The sequence below is a fragment of the Fukomys damarensis genome, unplaced genomic scaffold, assembly GCF_012274545.1.
Source record: "Fukomys damarensis isolate Sample0158 unplaced genomic scaffold, DMR_v1.0_HiC HiC_scaffold_19, whole genome shotgun sequence".
Classification (NCBI taxonomy): Eukaryota; Metazoa; Chordata; class Mammalia; order Rodentia; family Bathyergidae; genus Fukomys; species Fukomys damarensis.
The window spans coordinates 60750379-60766945 of record NW_022900931.1 but is presented as its reverse complement, the minus strand read 5'-3'; the positions used below and the strand labels follow the sequence as shown (position 1 = coordinate 60766945).

The 16567-nt window shown below is 55.3% G+C and overlaps 3 protein-coding genes across 12 annotated transcripts in view; 2 read left to right on the top strand and 1 right to left on the bottom strand.

Moving 5' to 3' along the window:
• The window catches only part of Cic (capicua transcriptional repressor), a 28423-nt gene extending 17275 nt beyond the window's left edge, over positions 1–11148 (top strand). For 2 of the 7 annotated variants that reach the window (XM_010623309.3, XM_010623307.3), the window contains 19 exons: positions 2024–2173; positions 2263–2497; positions 2583–2712; positions 2796–2978; positions 3061–3226; positions 4073–4275; positions 4366–4591; positions 5005–5108; positions 5355–6600; positions 6691–6878; positions 7372–7493; positions 7585–7751; positions 7852–8148; positions 8242–8567; positions 8801–9078; positions 9178–9332; positions 9411–9542; positions 9942–10073; positions 10162–11148. In XM_010623309.3, coding sequence (XP_010621611.1) covers positions 2024–2173; positions 2263–2497; positions 2583–2712; positions 2796–2978; positions 3061–3226; positions 4073–4275; positions 4366–4591; positions 5005–5108; positions 5355–6600; positions 6691–6878; positions 7372–7493; positions 7585–7751; positions 7852–8148; positions 8242–8567; positions 8801–9078; positions 9178–9332; positions 9411–9542; positions 9942–10073; positions 10162–10529 — 4808 coding nt within the window. In that variant the 3' untranslated portion in view covers positions 10530–11148. Of the gene's footprint in view, positions 1–6; positions 150–2023; positions 2174–2262; positions 2498–2582; positions 2713–2795; positions 2979–3060; positions 3227–4072; positions 4276–4365; positions 4592–5004; positions 5109–5354; positions 6601–6690; positions 6879–7371; positions 7494–7584; positions 7752–7851; positions 8149–8241; positions 8568–8672; positions 9079–9177; positions 9333–9410; positions 9543–9941; positions 10074–10161 lie in introns of those variants that run through there. The other 5 variants (XM_033765818.1, XM_010623312.3, XM_010623308.3 and 2 more) reach the window with 5 other exon arrangements.
• An 850-nt stretch (positions 11149–11998) lies between these two features.
• Positions 11999–14709, bottom strand: Pafah1b3 (platelet activating factor acetylhydrolase 1b catalytic subunit 3). 3 transcript variants are annotated; one of them, XM_010623318.3, is made up of 6 exons: positions 14628–14709; positions 14151–14244; positions 13878–13967; positions 13070–13186; positions 12871–12993; positions 11999–12339 (listed from the first exon to the last, which is right to left on the bottom strand). In XM_010623318.3, exons 2-6 carry the CDS (start codon positions 14226–14228, stop codon positions 12052–12054), a joined length of 696 nt encoding a protein of 231 aa, XP_010621620.1. In that variant the 5' UTR covers positions 14229–14244; positions 14628–14709; the 3' UTR covers positions 11999–12051. The 3 variants fall into 3 exon arrangements, with proteins under 3 accessions (XP_010621620.1, XP_033621708.1, XP_010621619.1); XM_010623317.3 differs by lacking the exon at positions 14628–14709 and having other exon boundaries at positions 12000–12339; positions 14151–14403; XM_033765817.1 differs by lacking the exons at positions 13878–13967; positions 14628–14709 and having other exon boundaries at positions 14151–14403.
• The window catches only part of Prr19 (proline rich 19), a 5350-nt gene continuing 3362 nt past the window's right edge, over positions 14580–16567 (top strand). For both annotated transcript variants that reach the window (XM_010623316.2, XM_010623314.3), the window contains exon 1: positions 14580–14691. The gene's annotated coding sequence lies outside the window, so the exon portion shown is untranslated. The remainder of the gene's footprint in view (positions 14692–16567) is intronic.

Sequence of the window (16567 nt, the reverse complement as noted above, 5' to 3'; positions counted from 1 at the left end):
CGGCCGAGAAGCTCGCTGCGGGCGGAGCGGCGTCGACCGCTGAGGAGGTTCGAGCCTCTACCAGGCACCCCCTCGCCGGACCATGTACTCGGCCCACAGGCCCCTGATGCACGCGTCTGGCGCGGCCTCCCGTGGCCTCGGCATGTTCGGTCAGTAGCACCCGGGCCCTGGGACTCTAGGGGTCAGGATGTTGGGGTGCTAAGTGCGGTGTAACGGTGATGGGTAAGAGAACGATAGACACAGAGTAAAGGGGAAAGTTAGAGCCCGGCCGAGTCCTTTGGCGATGGCAGGTGGGAGTGTAGCTGAGCAAGACAGGAGCGGGATCCAGGGATACAGCTGTGGTGTACAAGGGATGGGGTGGAGCAGGTCTGAGGTACTGGAGGTGAGGAGTGTACATTAACTGCCTTTGAAGCCTGGGTTAGAATACATGTAGTCTGCGACCTGGTGGTGGCAGGTGTGGAATCGAGATAGGGCGGGGGCTCTGCTGAGTAGAGATTTGAGGACAGGGCTCAGAAAGTGAGTGAAGCACTGTTGCTCGAAACAGACCGTGGGCTGGAGTATTTATAGTGTCCATCGGTGAGAGGGAGAGTCCTAGACACCTTCAAGGTAGTACACGAGGGAGGGGACTGGAGCAAAGAACTGTCCTTGATGTCTGCTGGGCTCTTCTTCCCCACTTCTCAGAACATAAGGGGGGCCCCGGTGGAAAGATCTTTGTGAGAGAGGACCGGGTCCAGGTCCTGGTCCCTGAGGGCTCTTTATGGTGTTGGAGCCCCCCTCTCCTCGGGCTTTTGTGCCTCCGGGGATAAAGGACAGTGTTGTTGCAAAGTCTTGAGTGCCCTCCAGTGCTGTTCCTCCTGATACATGTCCAATTTCCTGCGAATCCAGAGCTCACCCAGTCCAGGCTCCTGAAGGCAATGGGGAGGGGGGTTACCTCAGGTCAGGTTGATCTGGATCAAGGATCAAGGAGAGACCCGGGATGATGGAGACCAGTGCTAGGGCGTTTCCCTCCTTCCCTCATTGTCATTTGTCTTCCCCCAAGCCAGGCCTCTCTGCTGCTCTGCTGGTTCCACTTCCCCTGATGAGCCAGGCAGTGACAGGGGAAGCCCACTCCCAGTTGAGGCCCACCCAGAAGTCCAACAGGGGTGGGTCCCGGTTTCAGCTTTGGGGGCTGAAGGTTGGATCTGGAATGGTCCTCTGTTGAGGAAAGTGTTTCCCTGTGCATAGCCAAAGGAAACACCTGCGTCTTTTTCTTTCTTTGGACAGAGACTTGTAGTAACAGTTCTTTCCTTTGCCCCATTGCCTGTGCCTTTTCTTCTTAGGAGTTTACCACACCCATGCCTCTTTCTGGGCAGGGAGGCTGGACACTGGGCTGAAGATTAAGTTCGGGGGTTTAGGAGGGAAGCTGGGAGACTCTTTAGGAGTAGTGGAGTCTTCTTTATGGGGCAGAAGAGGAGAGCCATTGGTGCCGTGTAGGCTACACCCAGGAAGGGCAGGTCTGCCAGGGCGAGAAAGGCAGGGAAGACCTCACATACATGGGAGCCATGGGCAATGGATGGAGCACTGGAGGGAGGAGAGACAGGCTCCTTGGCCTCAGGAGGGGGAGTGTGAGACCAAGGTAAGGGACTGTGTCACGTGGTAACATGGGTGCTGGGAATGTGATGTGACTGGGGTACGTGGGGTCTCCAGCCTGATAGGAGTCTTGAGGGGTCCAGGAATGTGGAGTGGCAGCAGAGCGTGACCTGGTTTGTGGCAGGAGCTAGTTATTCCTTTGGCCTGATCCCTGGTGGCAGGGTTAGTTAGTAGAAGTTGCATTTGTTTTCATTTTTTATAAATTTAGAGACCTTTCAGGGAGAATTTTTCCTGAATGACGTCTCATGGATTAGCCCCAGAGGCTCTGGGGTAGGGGAAGAGGGTGTGCAGAGAGGGTAGAGCTACCTTGTCCAGAGTGGGGAAAAGTTTCAGTTGGGGTTTGGGGCCAAGCTCTCCTGCACACTCACCTGACTCACTTGGTTCCCTCCCGCAGTATGGACAAATGTGGAACCTCGCTCTGTGGCTGTGTTCCCCTGGCATTCCTTAGTTCCCTTTCTGGCACCCAGCCAGCCAGACCCCTCTGTGCAGCCGAGTGAGGCCCAGCAACCTGCCAGCCACCCAGTGGCCTCCAACCAGAGCAAAGGTGAGGTGGCCGGGGGCTGTGAGAAGGCATGGAAGTTGGAGGGGGTCAGAGTGGCCCATGAGCCCTCTGATGTACCTTTCTGCCCTCAGAACCTGCTGAGTCGGCAGCTGTTGCTCATGAGCAGCCACAAGGAGGGACGGGGAGTGCTGACCCTGGGAGGCCGCCTGGAGCCACATGCCCTGAGAGCCCAGGACCTGGACCTCCACATACCTTGGGAGTGGTGGAACCTGGTAAAGGTCCTCCTCCCATCACTGAGGAGGAGGCCCCTGGCCCCCCAGGAGAACCCCGGCTGGATAGTGAGACAGAGAGTGACCATGATGATGCGTGAGTGCTTTAAGACCTAGGACAGGTTGGGAGGAAAAGGGGGTGGCCAGAAACATGGTCCTCACTGTACCTGTTCCCCCGCAAGCTTTCTTTCCATCATGTCTCCTGAGATCCAGTTGCCTCTGCCACCTGGAAAACGTCGGACCCAGTCGCTCAGTGCCCTGCCTAAGGAAAGAGATTCATCTTCTGAGAAGGATGGACGCAGCCCCAACAAGGTGCTCCTCTTCACCAGTTCCCTGTTCTCACTGTGGTCACCTGAGGCTGGGCCTAACTCCTGCTTTGGGCTGTGTTACTGCAGCGGGAGAAGGACCATATCCGGCGGCCCATGAATGCCTTCATGATCTTCAGTAAGCGGCACCGAGCCCTGGTCCACCAGCGTCACCCCAACCAGGACAACCGGACTGTCAGCAAGATCCTGGGCGAGTGGTGGTATGCTCTGGGGCCCAAAGAGAAGCAGAAGTACCATGACCTGGCCTTCCAGGTAATTTTTCCTCTTTTTGACTCCTCCTCATTTCCACTGGTGGGGTGAGTGAGTGAAGGGTCGCCCTGCCCTCTCCTGCCAGGTGAAGGAGGCCCACTTCAAGGCCCACCCAGATTGGAAGTGGTGCAACAAGGACCGAAAGAAATCCAGCTCAGAGGCCAAGCCCACGAGCCTGGGGCTGGCAGGAGGGCACAAGGAGACGCGGGAGCGGAGCATGTCGGAGACGGGCACTGCCGCCGCCCCTGGGGGTTAGTTGGCCCCTTGGCTCTCCTGTCCTGCCACCTCTCTCCCTGAGAGCTGCCGGCTGCCCCCTTGCTTGCTCACTCCCTGCCCTAGCAGTTCTGTTTTTCGTTGCTTTTGAGGAAGCTTAGCCATAAAGGAACTGGGAATTGCTGTATGCGAAGGAGCCAGGGAGATACAGGCAGATAAGATACCCACACAGAAACACGCTGTTTATTGATTACTTTATATGCCAGGCACCGTGGTGAGGCATGTATTTACTCCTGCTCAAAACCACACCCATTTCCAGATGAGGAAACAGGTTCAGAGAGGCAAAGTTACTTGTTTACTACACTGTAGTAAGTAGCACAGCCAGAATGTAAACCCCATCTTGATTGGTTCCCAAGACCATGGTTGGAACTGCTGCAGCTCACAATGCCCTCATGGGCTGCTCCTACTAAATGAGTGTCTGGGGTCCATGGCAGTGTTCTGGGGTTCTTTCGGTTTGATCTTGTGCTTATGGCTTTCCAACCATGAGCATGGGTTTGTTGCCTCTCTGAGATGAGACAGCTGAGGCTCAAATAGGCCGAAAGGTTAGCCAGACAACATCACAGGCTAATTTCCAGGCTTGTGCTCACTCTCAGAACGTCAACCTCCCAGGAACCAGGCTTGTTTCCTACAGTCCCAGAGGACAAGAACCAGCAAGAAGGAGATTCTGGGCTGGCTGGTGGTGTTTTTCCCCCCACTAGGTGGCTCAGGACTTCCATGCCTGCTTCTGCCCAGTCTCTAGAAATACCTGTGAGTGGTTTGGCCAGTCCAATTGTTGGTGAGAGGCTTCATGATTCTGTGACAGCCACTCTCCCTCTGCTTTACAGTGTCCTCTGAGCTCCTGTCCGTTGCAGCCCAGACACTCTTGAGCTCAGACACCAAGGCTCCGGGGAGTGGCTCCTGTGGAGCAGAACGGCTGCACGCAGTTGGGGGACCTGGCTCAGCCCGGCCCCGAGCCTTTTCCCACAGTGGGGTACACAGCCTGGACGGTGGGGAAGTAGACAGCCAGGCACTACAAGAACTGACTCAGGTTCGGGGTGCAGGCCACCAGGGGGGTGGGCAGGGAGGGCTTGCCCGAGGCAGGAGATGTGGCTGAATCTTCCCGCCGCCTGTCCTGCAGATGGTGTCTGGCCCCACATCGTACTCTGGCCCAAAACCTTCCACCCAGTATGGCACTTCAGGCCCCTTCGTAACCCCCAGTGAGGGAGGCACCTTGGCGGCCAGTGGGCGGCCCCCACTGCTGCCCACCAGAGCCTCTCGTTCCCAGCGTGCAGCCAGCGAGGACATGACCAGTGATGAAGAGCGCATGGTCATCTGTGAAGAAGAAGGGGACGATGATGTTATCGGTGAGCAGTGTAGGGCCCAGAATCCTGCCGGGGACCAGCAGGCTAAGCCACAGAGGGCAGGGAGAATCTGGGCTGCTATGATCCTTCTCTTTATTTTTATTTATTGTTTATTATTTATTATTATGTTTGTTTATGACTGCATGCCATCAATTCTGGGCTTGCTAAATAGACCCAGGCCTGTTCTCCAGGGATATCTAGGCCCTTAGGCAGGACATGAGCACTGTTAGCACAGTTGTAGTTGCCGTGTCTGTGTGCTCTCTTAGACTCCTGCCTCGTGCTCAGAACTAGCCTCCTGAATGACACTCACTGCTTGCATGGGGCAGAACTGAAACCAGAGTCCAGGTTCCATACTGTTTCCTCCTGGGTAGTCCTGTGCCCAGCTTCTTTCCCATAATGTTCCTTTTGTCCTTCAGCTGATGATGGCTTTGGTACCACTGATATTGATCTCAAGTGCAAAGAGCGGGTGACGGATAGTGAGAGTGGAGATAGCTCTGGGGAGGACCCAGAGGGCAACAAGGTGAGGCTTGGCACCGGGGCACAGTGTGCTGTCCTGTCACACTCCTAGGAGGGGAGAATGTCTGCTCCTGTGTGTTTGACCTGGAGCGAGATTAAGATCTGGAGAGAGAAAAGTGTTTGACCTGTGACAAGTTGGATGGATCATAGCTGGATGAATTAAGGCTCTTGTCTGTCAAGGATGCCCGGGGTGAGTGTCTAGGTGCTAATATTTCCCTGATTTGGGTGTCTCTTTCTTCCTTCTGCCCAGGGCTTTGGCCGTAAGGTGTTCTCACCTGTGATCCGTTCTTCCTTCACCCACTGCCGTCCACCACTGGATCCTGAGCCTCCTGGGCCCCCAGATCCACCTGCAGCTGCAGCCTTTGGCAAAGGCTATGGCCCCACCCCATCTTCTTCCTCTTCCTCCTCTTCATCCTCACTAGTTGCCTCAACCTCAGTAGCCACCTCCTTCTCACTGGGCTCTGGAACCTTCAAAGCCCAGGAGTCTGGGCAGGGCAGTGCAACAGGCCCACTGCGGCCACCCCTCTCTGGGGCTGGAGGCCCAGCGACACCTTCCAAGGTCACTCGGTTTCTCCCAACGGATCCTGCCACCTTTCGGCGCAAGAGACCTGAAAGTGTTGGGGGCTTGGAGCCACCAGGTCCCTCAGTCATTGCGGCACCTCCCAGTGGGGGAGGAAACATCTTGCAGACGCTAGTCCTGCCCCCGAACAAGGAAGAGCGGGAGGGCAGTGGGGCCCGAGTACCCTCGGCCCCAGCGCCATCACTGGCCTATGGGTCCCCAGCAGCCCCTTTGTCCCGCCCTGCTGCCACCATGGTCACCAATGTAGTGCGGCCTGTCAGCAGCACTCCTGTGCCCATTGCCTCTAAGCCCTTCCCTACCTCTAGCAGGGCTGAGGCATCTCCAAATGACACAGCAGGTGCCAGGACTGAAATGGGCACTGGGTCTCGGGTACCTGGGGGCTCCCCACTGGGTGTCAGCTTAGTATATTCAGACAAGAAGTCAGCAGCCACCTCACCAGCCCCACACTTGGTGGCTGGGCCCCTGCTGGGCACTGTGGGGAAGGCACCTGCCACTGTCACCAACCTGCTGGTGGGTACCCCAGGCTATGGGGCCCCTGCACCCTCTGCTGTTCAGTTTATTGCTCAGGGGGCCCCTAGCAGTGGGACCACTGTAGGCTCAGGAGTGGGTTCTGGAAGTGGCCCCAATGGACCAGTACCCCTGGGCATTCTGCAGTCAGGTGCCCTGGGTAAGGCTGGGGGAATCACCCAGGTACAGTACATCCTACCCACACTGCCCCAGCAGCTTCAAGTGACACCTGCCCCAACAGCAGCCCCTGGCACCAAGACAGCAGCTCCCAGTGGCCCTGCACCCACCACCAGCATCCGTTTCACCCTCCCGCCGGGCACCTCCACCAACGGCAAGGTCCTGGCCGCCACTGCACCCACTCCTGGCATCCCCATCTTGCAGTCTGTACCCTCTGCCCCACCCCCTAAAGGTGAGGCATGGGCCGGGCAGCACAAGGATTGGGGCAGTAGGCTTGTTTGGCTTTATTGTAATTTTCTTTTCTTGCCTCTTTAACTTCTAGCCCAGTCAGTTTCTCCCGTGCAGGCCCAAACCCCAGGTGGCTCAGCCCAGCTGCTACCTGGGAAGGTACTAGTACCCCTGGCTGCCCCTAGCATGTCAGTACGGAGTGGAGGGGCTGGCCAGCCACTGCCCCTGGTCAGTCCACCATTCTCAGTACCTGTGCAGAATGGAGCCCAGCCACCCAGTAAGGTAAGGGTGTATTTATTGGCTTTGGCTCCACTTTTCCCTTTTGCTACATATTGTTTCCTGTCTTCTACTGTCTCTGTTGTCTTTTTGTCCTTCAGTCATTTTTTGTTTGAGGCAGGATATAACTATGTAGTTCAGGATGGCCCTGAACTATGTAGCCCAGGCTGGCTTTGAGCTCACAGTAATCCTCCTGCCTCAGCCTCCCCAAGTTGTGGGATTACAGATGTGCTCCACCACACGTGGCTCCTTCAGTCACTTTTGTTTCTTTTCCTGGAGCTCGCTCTTGGCATGTACCTTGCCCTTTTTTAAGTCCCTGGTGTCTGCGCTTTGTTGTTTTTCTGTGTTCTCATCTCCTGTCACCTTTCCTGTCACGTCTTAATCCCCAATTCTGAGTCTCCTGCTGTTGCATAGTGCCCCTCATAGGGGCCTAGTGCCTCTCAGTCCTTTTGCTTTAAGGTCACAGCTCACCCTGTCCCATGGGTGCTTCTACCCCCAGATCATCCAGCTGACTCCTGTGCCTGTGAGCACACCCAGCGGCCTGGTGCCACCCTTGAGCCCGGCCACCCTCCCTGGACCCACGTCACAGCCTCAGAAGGTCTTGTTGCCCTCTTCCACCAGGTGAGCACAGTTGAGCACTCCTGTGTTGAGGGGCAGGGTAAGATTGGGCAGGCCAGCTCATTTCGTCCTTCATCTTTCCTCTCTGTGGCAGAATCACCTATGTGCAGTCGGCAGGTGGGCACACGCTGCCTCTCGGCACGAGCCCTGCATCCAGCCAGGCTGGAACAGTTACCTCCTATGGGCCCACAAGCTCTGTAGCTCTAGGCTTCACTTCACTGGGGCCCAGTGGACCGGCATTCGTCCAGCCCCTGCTCTCAGGTAAAGGCAAGCTTGGTAGGGAGCACTGAGGACTCCTAGTGGGGCTGAGACAGGGCAGGCCCTAACTCAGTCCCCTGCCTCTCTTTTTTCTGTCTCTCAGCTGGCCAAGCCCCACTGCTGGCTCCTGGCCAGGTGGGCGTGTCACCTGTACCCAGCCCCCAGCTGCCTCCTGTCTGCACAGCCTCAGGAGGTCCTGTCATAACAGCGTTTTACCCTGGCAGCCCTGCACCCACCTCCTCAACACCCCTGGCTCAGCCATCCCAGGCCCCCCCAAGCCTGGTATATACTGTGGCCACCAGCACCACCCCACCTTCTGCCACCACCATTCTGCCCAAGGGCCCACCGGTCCCTGCCACTGCCACCCCAGCCCCCACTAGCACTTTCCCTAGTGCCACAGGTGGGTGTCAGACCAACCAGGGAAGCGTGAGTTGGGGATGTGGGGGTGGTCTCCATTCAGGCCTGACTCAGCAAATGTTGTTCTTTCCACCAGCGGGTTCCATGACCTACAGCTTAGTGGCTCCCAAGGCCCAACGTCCCAGCCCAAAGGCCCCCCAAAAAGTGAAGGCAGCCATCGCCAGCATTCCTGTAGGCTCCTTTGAGGCAAGTGCCACTGGGCGGCCTGGCCCTGTACCCCGGCAGCCTCTGGAGCCTGGTCCAGCCCGAGAGCCAACTGCCCCAGAGTCCGAGATTGAGGGGCAGCCTACACCACCAGCCCCTCCACCGCCCCCAGAGACCTGGCCTCCCATAGCCCGGAGTAGTCCCCCACCACCCCTGCCTGCAGAGGAACGGACTGGTGCCAAGGGCCCTGACATCATGGTGAGTTTCTGAAGGTCCTGGGGCTCCCCCTGGTGCCCACCTGTTTGCTGCCCTTATTTCCTTGCTTGCATGTGTGTCCTGTCTGTTGTATGCCTTCCACCTCAGGTCCAGCTCTAGCCTTCCTGAAGCCATAGAAGTGGGTCTTCTCTACGTCTGTGTGTTGAGCTGTCCAGAATTCATGTTACCCCAGTGGGTCAGCCCAGTGCTTTTCTCCCTGCTTGTCCCTACCCCAGGCCAACAAATTCCCCAGCTCATCCTCAGACTGGCGCGTCCCTGGGATGGGCCTGGAGAGCCGTGGGGAGCCTCCCACTCCTCCAAGTCCAGCCCCAGCTCCAGCTGCAGCCTCGGGTGGTAGCAGCAGCAGCAGCAGCAGCAGCAGCAGCAACAGCAGCGAGGGCAGCAGTGGGAGGGCGGCTGGGGACACACCTGAGCGCAAGGAGGCTGCTAGTACTGGCAAGAAGGTGAAGGTGCGGCCCCCACCCTTGAAGAAGACCTTTGACTCTGTGGACAAGTGAGCAGGGGCTGGGGACCTTGGCAAAGGGTGTGGGGCAGTTGGGAGAGGGGGCGGCTGCAGGCTGAGGCAGAGGAGCTAACCCTGCCGGCCCTCCAGCAGGGTCCTGTCAGAGGTGGACTTCGAAGAACGCTTTGCTGAGCTGCCTGAGTTTCGGCCGGAGGAAGTGCTGCCGTCACCCACCCTGCAGTCTCTGGCCACCTCACCTCGGGCCATCCTGGGCTCTTACCGCAAAAAGAGGAAGAACTCCACGGGTAGGCGAGTGCTGGCTCCTGGGTGGGTGGGGGAACAGACTGGGACTACCTCTGCTGACCCTGCTTCTCTTTGGCTAGACTTGGACTCAGCACCAGAGGATCCTACCTCACCTAAGCGCAAGATGAGGAGACGCTCTAGCTGCAGCTCAGAGCCCAACACCCCCAAGAGTGCCAAGTGCGAGGGAGACATCTTCACCTTTGACCGCACAGGTGCAGGCACTGTAGGGACCCCAGCGCCTGCAAAAGGGCTTTTGGGAGGGTGGTATGGGAACCGTGAGGTAGGAATTGTAAAGAAGAACAGCAAGTCAGGGGTGAGTTCTGCAGTTGATAATGTAGCTGAGTTGGCATGTGATATTGCTGGTCCCCTCTGACTCCTCTGTGAAGTAGAATTGAGAGAACTTGATTGGGTACTCAGGTGGTGGCCTGCAGGCTTGGGCCGCTATTGTTTTTTTTTTTTTTTTTTTTTTCTCCTTGAGACAGGTTCTTGCTATGTAATTCAGGCTGGCCTCAAAATTCCTGGCAATCCTATATCAGTCTCTCAAATGCTGGGATCATAGGCATGCGCCATGCCGGTGTTGTAGTCTTGACCCTGCTCCCTTTGCCCTGCAGGTACAGAGGCTGAGGATGTGCTAGGAGAGCTGGAATATGAGAAGGTGCCATACTCCTCACTGCGGCGCACCCTGGACCAGCGTCGAGCCCTCGTCATGCAGCTCTTCCAGGACCATGGCTTCTTCCCATCAGGTGAGTGTGTTTTAGACTCTTGGAGGTCACTTGGATGGGAATTGCTTAGTATCTCATCCTGCCCTCTCCACAATTTTTCTGTTCCCAGCCCAGGCTACAGCAGCCTTCCAGGCCCGCTATGCAGACATCTTCCCGTCTAAGGTTTGTCTGCAACTGAAGATCCGAGAGGTGCGCCAGAAGATCATGCAGGCAGCCACTCCCACGGAGCAGCCCCCTGGAGCTGAGGCCCCCCTCCCTGGACCACCCCCAGCTGGCACTGCTGCTACCCCTGCTCCCACACCTAGCCCTGCTGGAGGGCCGGACCCCACCTTACCTGGCTCGGACTCTGGCATGGCTCAGGCTGCCCCACCACTGCCTCCACCCCCAGAGCCTGGACCTGGCCAGCCTGGCTGGGAGGGGGCCCCTCAGCCTTCCTCTCCACCCTCAGGCCCTTCCACAGCTGCCACGAGCAGGTGAGGGGCCTTTTTGAGATCCCAGGACCCACAGTACTCTCCCTCAGGATATGGACAGTATGTAGGCGGCAGAGGGGGGGTAGTGGGGTGGTTACCTCCTCCCCAATAAAGCCATTTCGTCCTTCCTAGTTTGGGGCGGAATGAGGCCTGCTCCTCTTGTATATAGTCCCTACCCCCAGTTCCCTCCCTGTTCTGGGGGGCGGCTGAGGAGAAGCAGGGGTATAGTCCCTCCACTGAGCCCCTGTTCATAACCTGGAGTGTGACCTTCAGAGCTTTTCACTTGTACTTTATGCAAAATGGCTCATGTGAGGGCTGCAAGCTGGAAGGTATTGTGGGCCTTGGGCCACAGGGAGGTGCCTGTGGAGTAGGGGGAGTTCGTGCACCCCGTTTTTCCCCAGAGGGGCTGGACTCAGGTTAGTTTGGGGGTGGGGCTCCTGCACTTTTGCCACAGGCATGGGGAGGGTTCTCTCCCTATTCCTCTGCCCTCCCAACTTGGGTTGTACTTTCTAAGAAGGTAATTCCCCCTGCCCTTGCCCCCCATCCCCGGAACAAAACATGTTGATCATGTGCAATATTTCTTACTGTGCCGAGAAGCAGCAATGACCGCGATTAAAGCTGTTTAACACAACTGTGTGGTTGCTTGCTCTGAAGTGGGAGGGGTGTTGTACCAGTCCTATCCCCAGATCAGTTGGCTGTAGAGCAGTGCACTCATCAAGAGTAGAAGAGCAATTGCAGTACCACCCCAACATCAGAGGGACCCTGGGGGCCAAAGCCCCTGTCTTTATGGATGAGGTGGTCTCTAGTGCAGGAGGCCAGTGCTCAAGGAACCACAATGCCCATGCTGCTCCTAGGCTTTCAACATGTTTGTGCTCAGGGATGGCCTGAGGCGACCTGGTGGGTTTGGGAAAGGCAGTTTACCTTTATCTGTACTGGAATCAGTTTTACTCAAACAGGCTCCAAGAGGTTCTAGCCCAGAGGCAGCACTTAAAAGGCTAATCCACCCAGAATACTAGGCCACCCTGTGACCCCCCTACTGCCCCCACGTGGTCTGAGTCAGCACTGCAGCCTCTGGCTGCGGTGTCCTGAGACACTGCACCCAGACCACTAACGGTACTGAGTCTGGAAGCCTCCATACGAGGTGGCATCTAAGTTAAGGCCAGAGCACCAGGAAGTTCAGCCAGGATAACATGTAGACTGGAGGAACAGCTCAACGTGCTTTGAGTGTTCCCAGAATTCCTGCTTGACCTTGATCCTAACAAGGTAAAGCTAGCAAACTGGTTTTACCCAGTGTGTTTCTTGATTGGTAGCATCTACCCAAAGTATACTGTTGTGATAGTGGAAATTCACCTGTATCCAAGAACCAAAAGTGTCTTGATGGACTAGTCATGCCTATTGGGAAGGAACAGAAGCACCCTGTAGGGTCTCATACCAGGATGAGGATCTGGTGGTGGTACCCAGACAGTTGTGGCCATGAAACAGGAAACAAAGACCGAGGAAAGAATTTAATGTGGAGGGCAGGGTTAGGGTTAGGGTGTGGGCTCTGGCAGAGGAACACTCTGGCCCTGGTCTTGGGCCAGCAGACGGAGAAGCAGAGAGTGCAGGGCCCGGCAGACAGGTGTGTAGCCCAGGCGGGTCAGATGGAGATAATCATACATGTCATGATGACTTATGGTGCCATCAGAGTGCACAAAGCCAGGGTCAGCATCGAGGAAATGGGCCCGAGGATGGCCTGCCAGTGCTGCCCGTACCAGCTCATTCACCAGTCGGTTCTTCTCCCGAAGTGGGTTTGGGTGCTGGCCCCTTGGAAGCAGTCCCTGAGAAGCAACATGAGTCTTAGGGAGATGTCCTGCCAGCATCTGGCTACTCTGTTCTCTGTGCCAAATTGTCCATCCTTCACCATAAAGTTCCCAGCTGCAAAATACACTACGCTAGGGGTACAAAAGTGAGGAAGGCAGAAGGGTAGTTCTGATACCATGTCCCAGCATCCAATCAGGAAGAACTGAGTGCCAACCTCTCCGTCTTTCCAAGTATCACTCATAAAAATGTGGCATGGAAGTGCCCCATTCAAAGGAGGAAGTGTCTCAGCCTAGATACACTCCATAAATGCCTGACAACTTTTGCCTACATGAGGTCTATTGAAGAGGAGGGTCAACACCTCCAGAATCTCAGGCAAAAGTCCCTGAACACACCCTCAACACAGCTACTTATCGGTATAGTAAGCTACCACATAAGGTTTTGCTTGAGAGCCATTTCACTGTGCCAAGTTGTCAAGAACTGTGCTAGGCTACATCTAGGAGGTCCCTAACCACCGCCATTCTTCCCTTTCCACCCTCCTGGCCTCTCACCATCACCACAACCCGGGCCTGGGGCTGCCGCTGGTTCACCAGTTCCACAATGGCCTTGATGCCACCGGTCACCTGTTCTGCTGTGTGCCCATGGTTGTTGGTGCCCACCCAGACTACCACAATCTGTGGAAAGAGGCACAAAGCAGCAGTGAGGTGGCAGGCAAAAGGCGCTTAAGCTCCCCACCCACGTCCCACTCACCTTGGGCCGGATGTGTTCTAGTTCTCCATTCTCCAGTCGCCACAGTACGTGCTGTGTGCTGTCACCACCAATGCCAAAGTTAAGTGCATGCAAAGGAGAGAAGAGCTCTCGCCAGATCTGTGGGCAAGAAGTGGAGTGGGCACAGGGGCATCCTCGGCATGGACCACCACCTTCCGTCCAAGCTTTAATCAAATGCCATATGGAAGCTGTTTGGTTAAATCTCACCTTGAACAAACCCCAGTACTGTGTAACTCTTTTCTTTCTTTTCTTTTTCTTTTTTTTTTTTTTGGTATCAGGGATCGAACTCAGGACCTTGTGCTTTCCACACCACTGAGCTAAATCCCCAGCCCCCATGTAACTAGAAGCAAGACTCATTTTATGGAAATTAGTCTTTGTGAGCTGCGCATTCAGCTAATAGCATTATGGTTGAATTTTGTTTTAAGAAAAAAAAATTTATGGTTGAACCTTGCTTAGCGAAAAGATTATGATTGAGACCCCTTTGTGGAGTACCATTATAGTTGACCTTTACTTTGTATAAACCCAACAAGGCTGTGCTGTACTTTAAGCAAACAATAAAGAGCCTCACCCTACGCAATCTTCTTTCAAGAGAGCTTAAGTCTGACAAACTCTGGGCACACACTTTCTTCTCAGCAGAATGTTACACTTTAAGGAGATTCTCGGTGCCCAGCTGCCTCAGGCCATTTTCAAGTACTCATGCTTAGTCTGCCCTGGGTTCTAGGCTACACGTATCACTCAGAGCATAGCCCGGGTGGGTGGGGAGTGTGGGGGAGAAGGGGATGGGTCTCACCTCGCACTGGTGCATTAATTGGACCAAGGAGTCCCCGATGAAAACTACTTCGGGTTCCTTGTCTTTGCTGTCCGCCACGAACCGATGGTGCTGCGGGGACGCACGAAGGCTGTGTTTGTCAGTCAATGGCACGCACGCTGCGTGACCCCTACTGTCCTGCTTTCTCAGGCAGCACTCAAATGTGAGCCAGGCTGTGAGAACCGCGGATCTCTAGAGCCAGTCCGCCCCACCCCACCCCCTTAGCCTCTGAGCACCGCGGGCGGGATCACCTACCAGAGACATCCATCGCCCGTCGCCCTGCACGTCCTGCACCGACGTGGGCTTGCTGGCTGGGTTATCCCCTTCGCTCATCTCGGCGCGGCAGTTCCTGCGGAACAGCTAGCGAGTGAGGTTGGCCGGAGAATGCTCTTCGAGGCTCCGCCACGCCCACTTCTACCCCTCTGGACGACAATGGACCGTCCCGACGCGCCTACACTCGGGAAGGGCGAAGGCCGATCTGGGGCACCGCCTCCTCTCCAGGGGCGGAAACCTTTACTTAGTAGGAAGGTGGAATTATCGAGAACCCTCTCTTCCCCCAAGGTGGCCGAGCAGTGGGCTCGTCCGGCGCTTCCCGCCCAGGCCTCACGCTCCCCCGCCGCCGCTGCAGGATGGCCCCGGCACGGAGGGGGGGTGCAGGCGAGACCATCCAGCGCCCATGGCGGGGGAGGGAGGACAAACCACCCTGTGGCGTCACGGGGTGGGCCCATCTACCTCAAAAGCCAAGAGTGGGTAGCGAAAACCTAGCGCCGGTCTTTGAAGGAAGAAACCATTTGCGGTAGGGAGAGAAAAGTGCAGAAGGAACCCCTATGGTGGGAGGGTGTGCCCCATACACGTGGTGGTGGGGGTGAAGGGAGCTAGTGGGGCGAGTTCATTCTTGGATCTCTGGAGGGATGTTTCGTACGCATCTGGTCTGGAAGGGATTCTCCCCATTTTTTATTTATATGGGGGACTGAAAAGGAAGATGGCAAAACGTAAAAATTAGAGACCTGGTTTTAAGGAGATACTTTAAGGTGGCGCCAGTGTTTTAGGGAATCTACCTGTTCTTGGACTTCCTCTACCCAAGACATCATCTTTTTTGTTGTTACTGTTATTGTGTCGGTACTGGGAGAGTAAACCCAGGGCCTTCTCACTGAGTGACATCCCCAACCCTTTTTATTTTTTATTAGAGACTAGGGCCTCACTAGTTGCTAAGTTGCTTAGGCTGCACTCAAACTTGTGATCCTCCTGCCTCAGCTTCCCAGAGTGCTCAAGTTAGGGGCTTATGACACCATGCCTAGCTCAGGGTCTTTTTTTTTTGGTAGTGGGGATCGAACTTGGGAACTTGTGCTGTGAGGCTGGCAGTGGAACCATTGAGCTGAGTCCCACCCCACCCCCTTTGATGGCATAAAATGTAAACTACATATTTGTCCATTCAAAACACCACAGGGCCTGCATAGAAAGTAGAAAAAGTTGAAGAAAGAGAAAGGAAACTGGAGATGTCTCTAGGGCCTAGGTCTAGGTAGCCTGGCACCCCTCCCTCAGATCATGTTGCAGATCTGTGGCCGCAGCTCCCCTCTCTAAACCCAAGGACCAACCAACAACTTCATTTGGGTGTGTCTAGGTTCTGAAACCCACAATAACAGCCAAGGCCACCTAGGGTAGCACCTCTACTCCTCTGGCTCCAAATTAATCTCAGACTTCACTGTACTCTCCTATCTCTCTATTCTGAGGGACCAGGTGGGGGGTCTCATTTGCCTCTCAAAGTCCTGGTCATTTTCTTGTAATTCCACCTCCAGGTCGGACCTTCCTCTGTACTCATTCCTTCTGGATAGATTGGTCCTGAGGCATAGAGATGAGTCTTATTTATTGTATTTATGTTCTGTGTCTTCCCTGGAAATGGCTCAGGCACAGTGGCTGCTCAACAAGTACAATATTTGCCAAATGAATATTACACGGATGAGTCGGACTATGGCCTTATCTGTGTGTTTTGAGAGACAGATCCAGAGCTGAGAGAGGTCAAAGCTGTGATTAAGGTACAGGGAAGGAGAAATAGGAGGACTTTGAGGGCCAGTGTGTTCTAGTACTCTCTGAGTGGGTTTTGAGAAGATAATGAAGCAGAAAGAAAAGACACACTGGTTATGGTATTACCATGGGGAATACCTTGGCATGGCTTTTGCAAGTGTGTATGTGTGTTACTGGGGATCAGAGTGGGTGCTTTGTCACTGAGCTATGTTCCCAGCCTACCCCCTCCCTTTTTTGTACTGGGGACCAAACTCGGGTCCTTGCGCTTGCGAGGCAGGTGATGGAACCACTGAGCTAAATCCCTGGCCAAGCCTACTCCTTCTTTAAAAAAAAATTTTTTTTACACAGTATCTCTCAGTTTTTCAGCTTGAACTTTTGATCTTTTAGCCTCAGCCTCTCAGTGTGTTAGGATTAGAGGCTTGAGCCACCATAACCAGTTTATAACTTGGCTAAGTGTAGACAGGTAAATTGGAGAGACAGAGGTGTAGTTTCTTTCTTTCCTTTTTTTTTTGTACTAGGGATCGAACTCAGGTCCTTGCGCTTGCAAGGCAGGCACCTGAACCACTGAGCTAAATCCCCATCCCTCTTTCCCTTTTTACTCCCCTCCCCTCCCCTACCCCCCCTCCCCTACCTCCCCTCCCCTTTCCTTT

What these genes read in the sequence shown, in the direction of transcription:
- Pafah1b3 (XM_010623318.3), bottom strand. Translation starts at nt 14,228, where the DNA reads ATGAGCGAAGGGGATAACCCAGCCAGCAAGCCCACGTCGGTGCAGGAC. An exon ending in AATTAATGCACCAGTGCGAG is followed by an intron (nt 13,187 to 13,877) that starts GTGAGACCCATC and finishes TCTTGCCCACAG; the next exon opens with ATCTGGCGAGAGCTCTTCTC. An exon ending in TAGAACACATCCGGCCCAAG is followed by an intron (nt 12,994 to 13,069) that starts GTGAGTGGGACG and finishes CTCTTTCCACAG; the next exon opens with ATTGTGGTAGTCTGGGTGGG.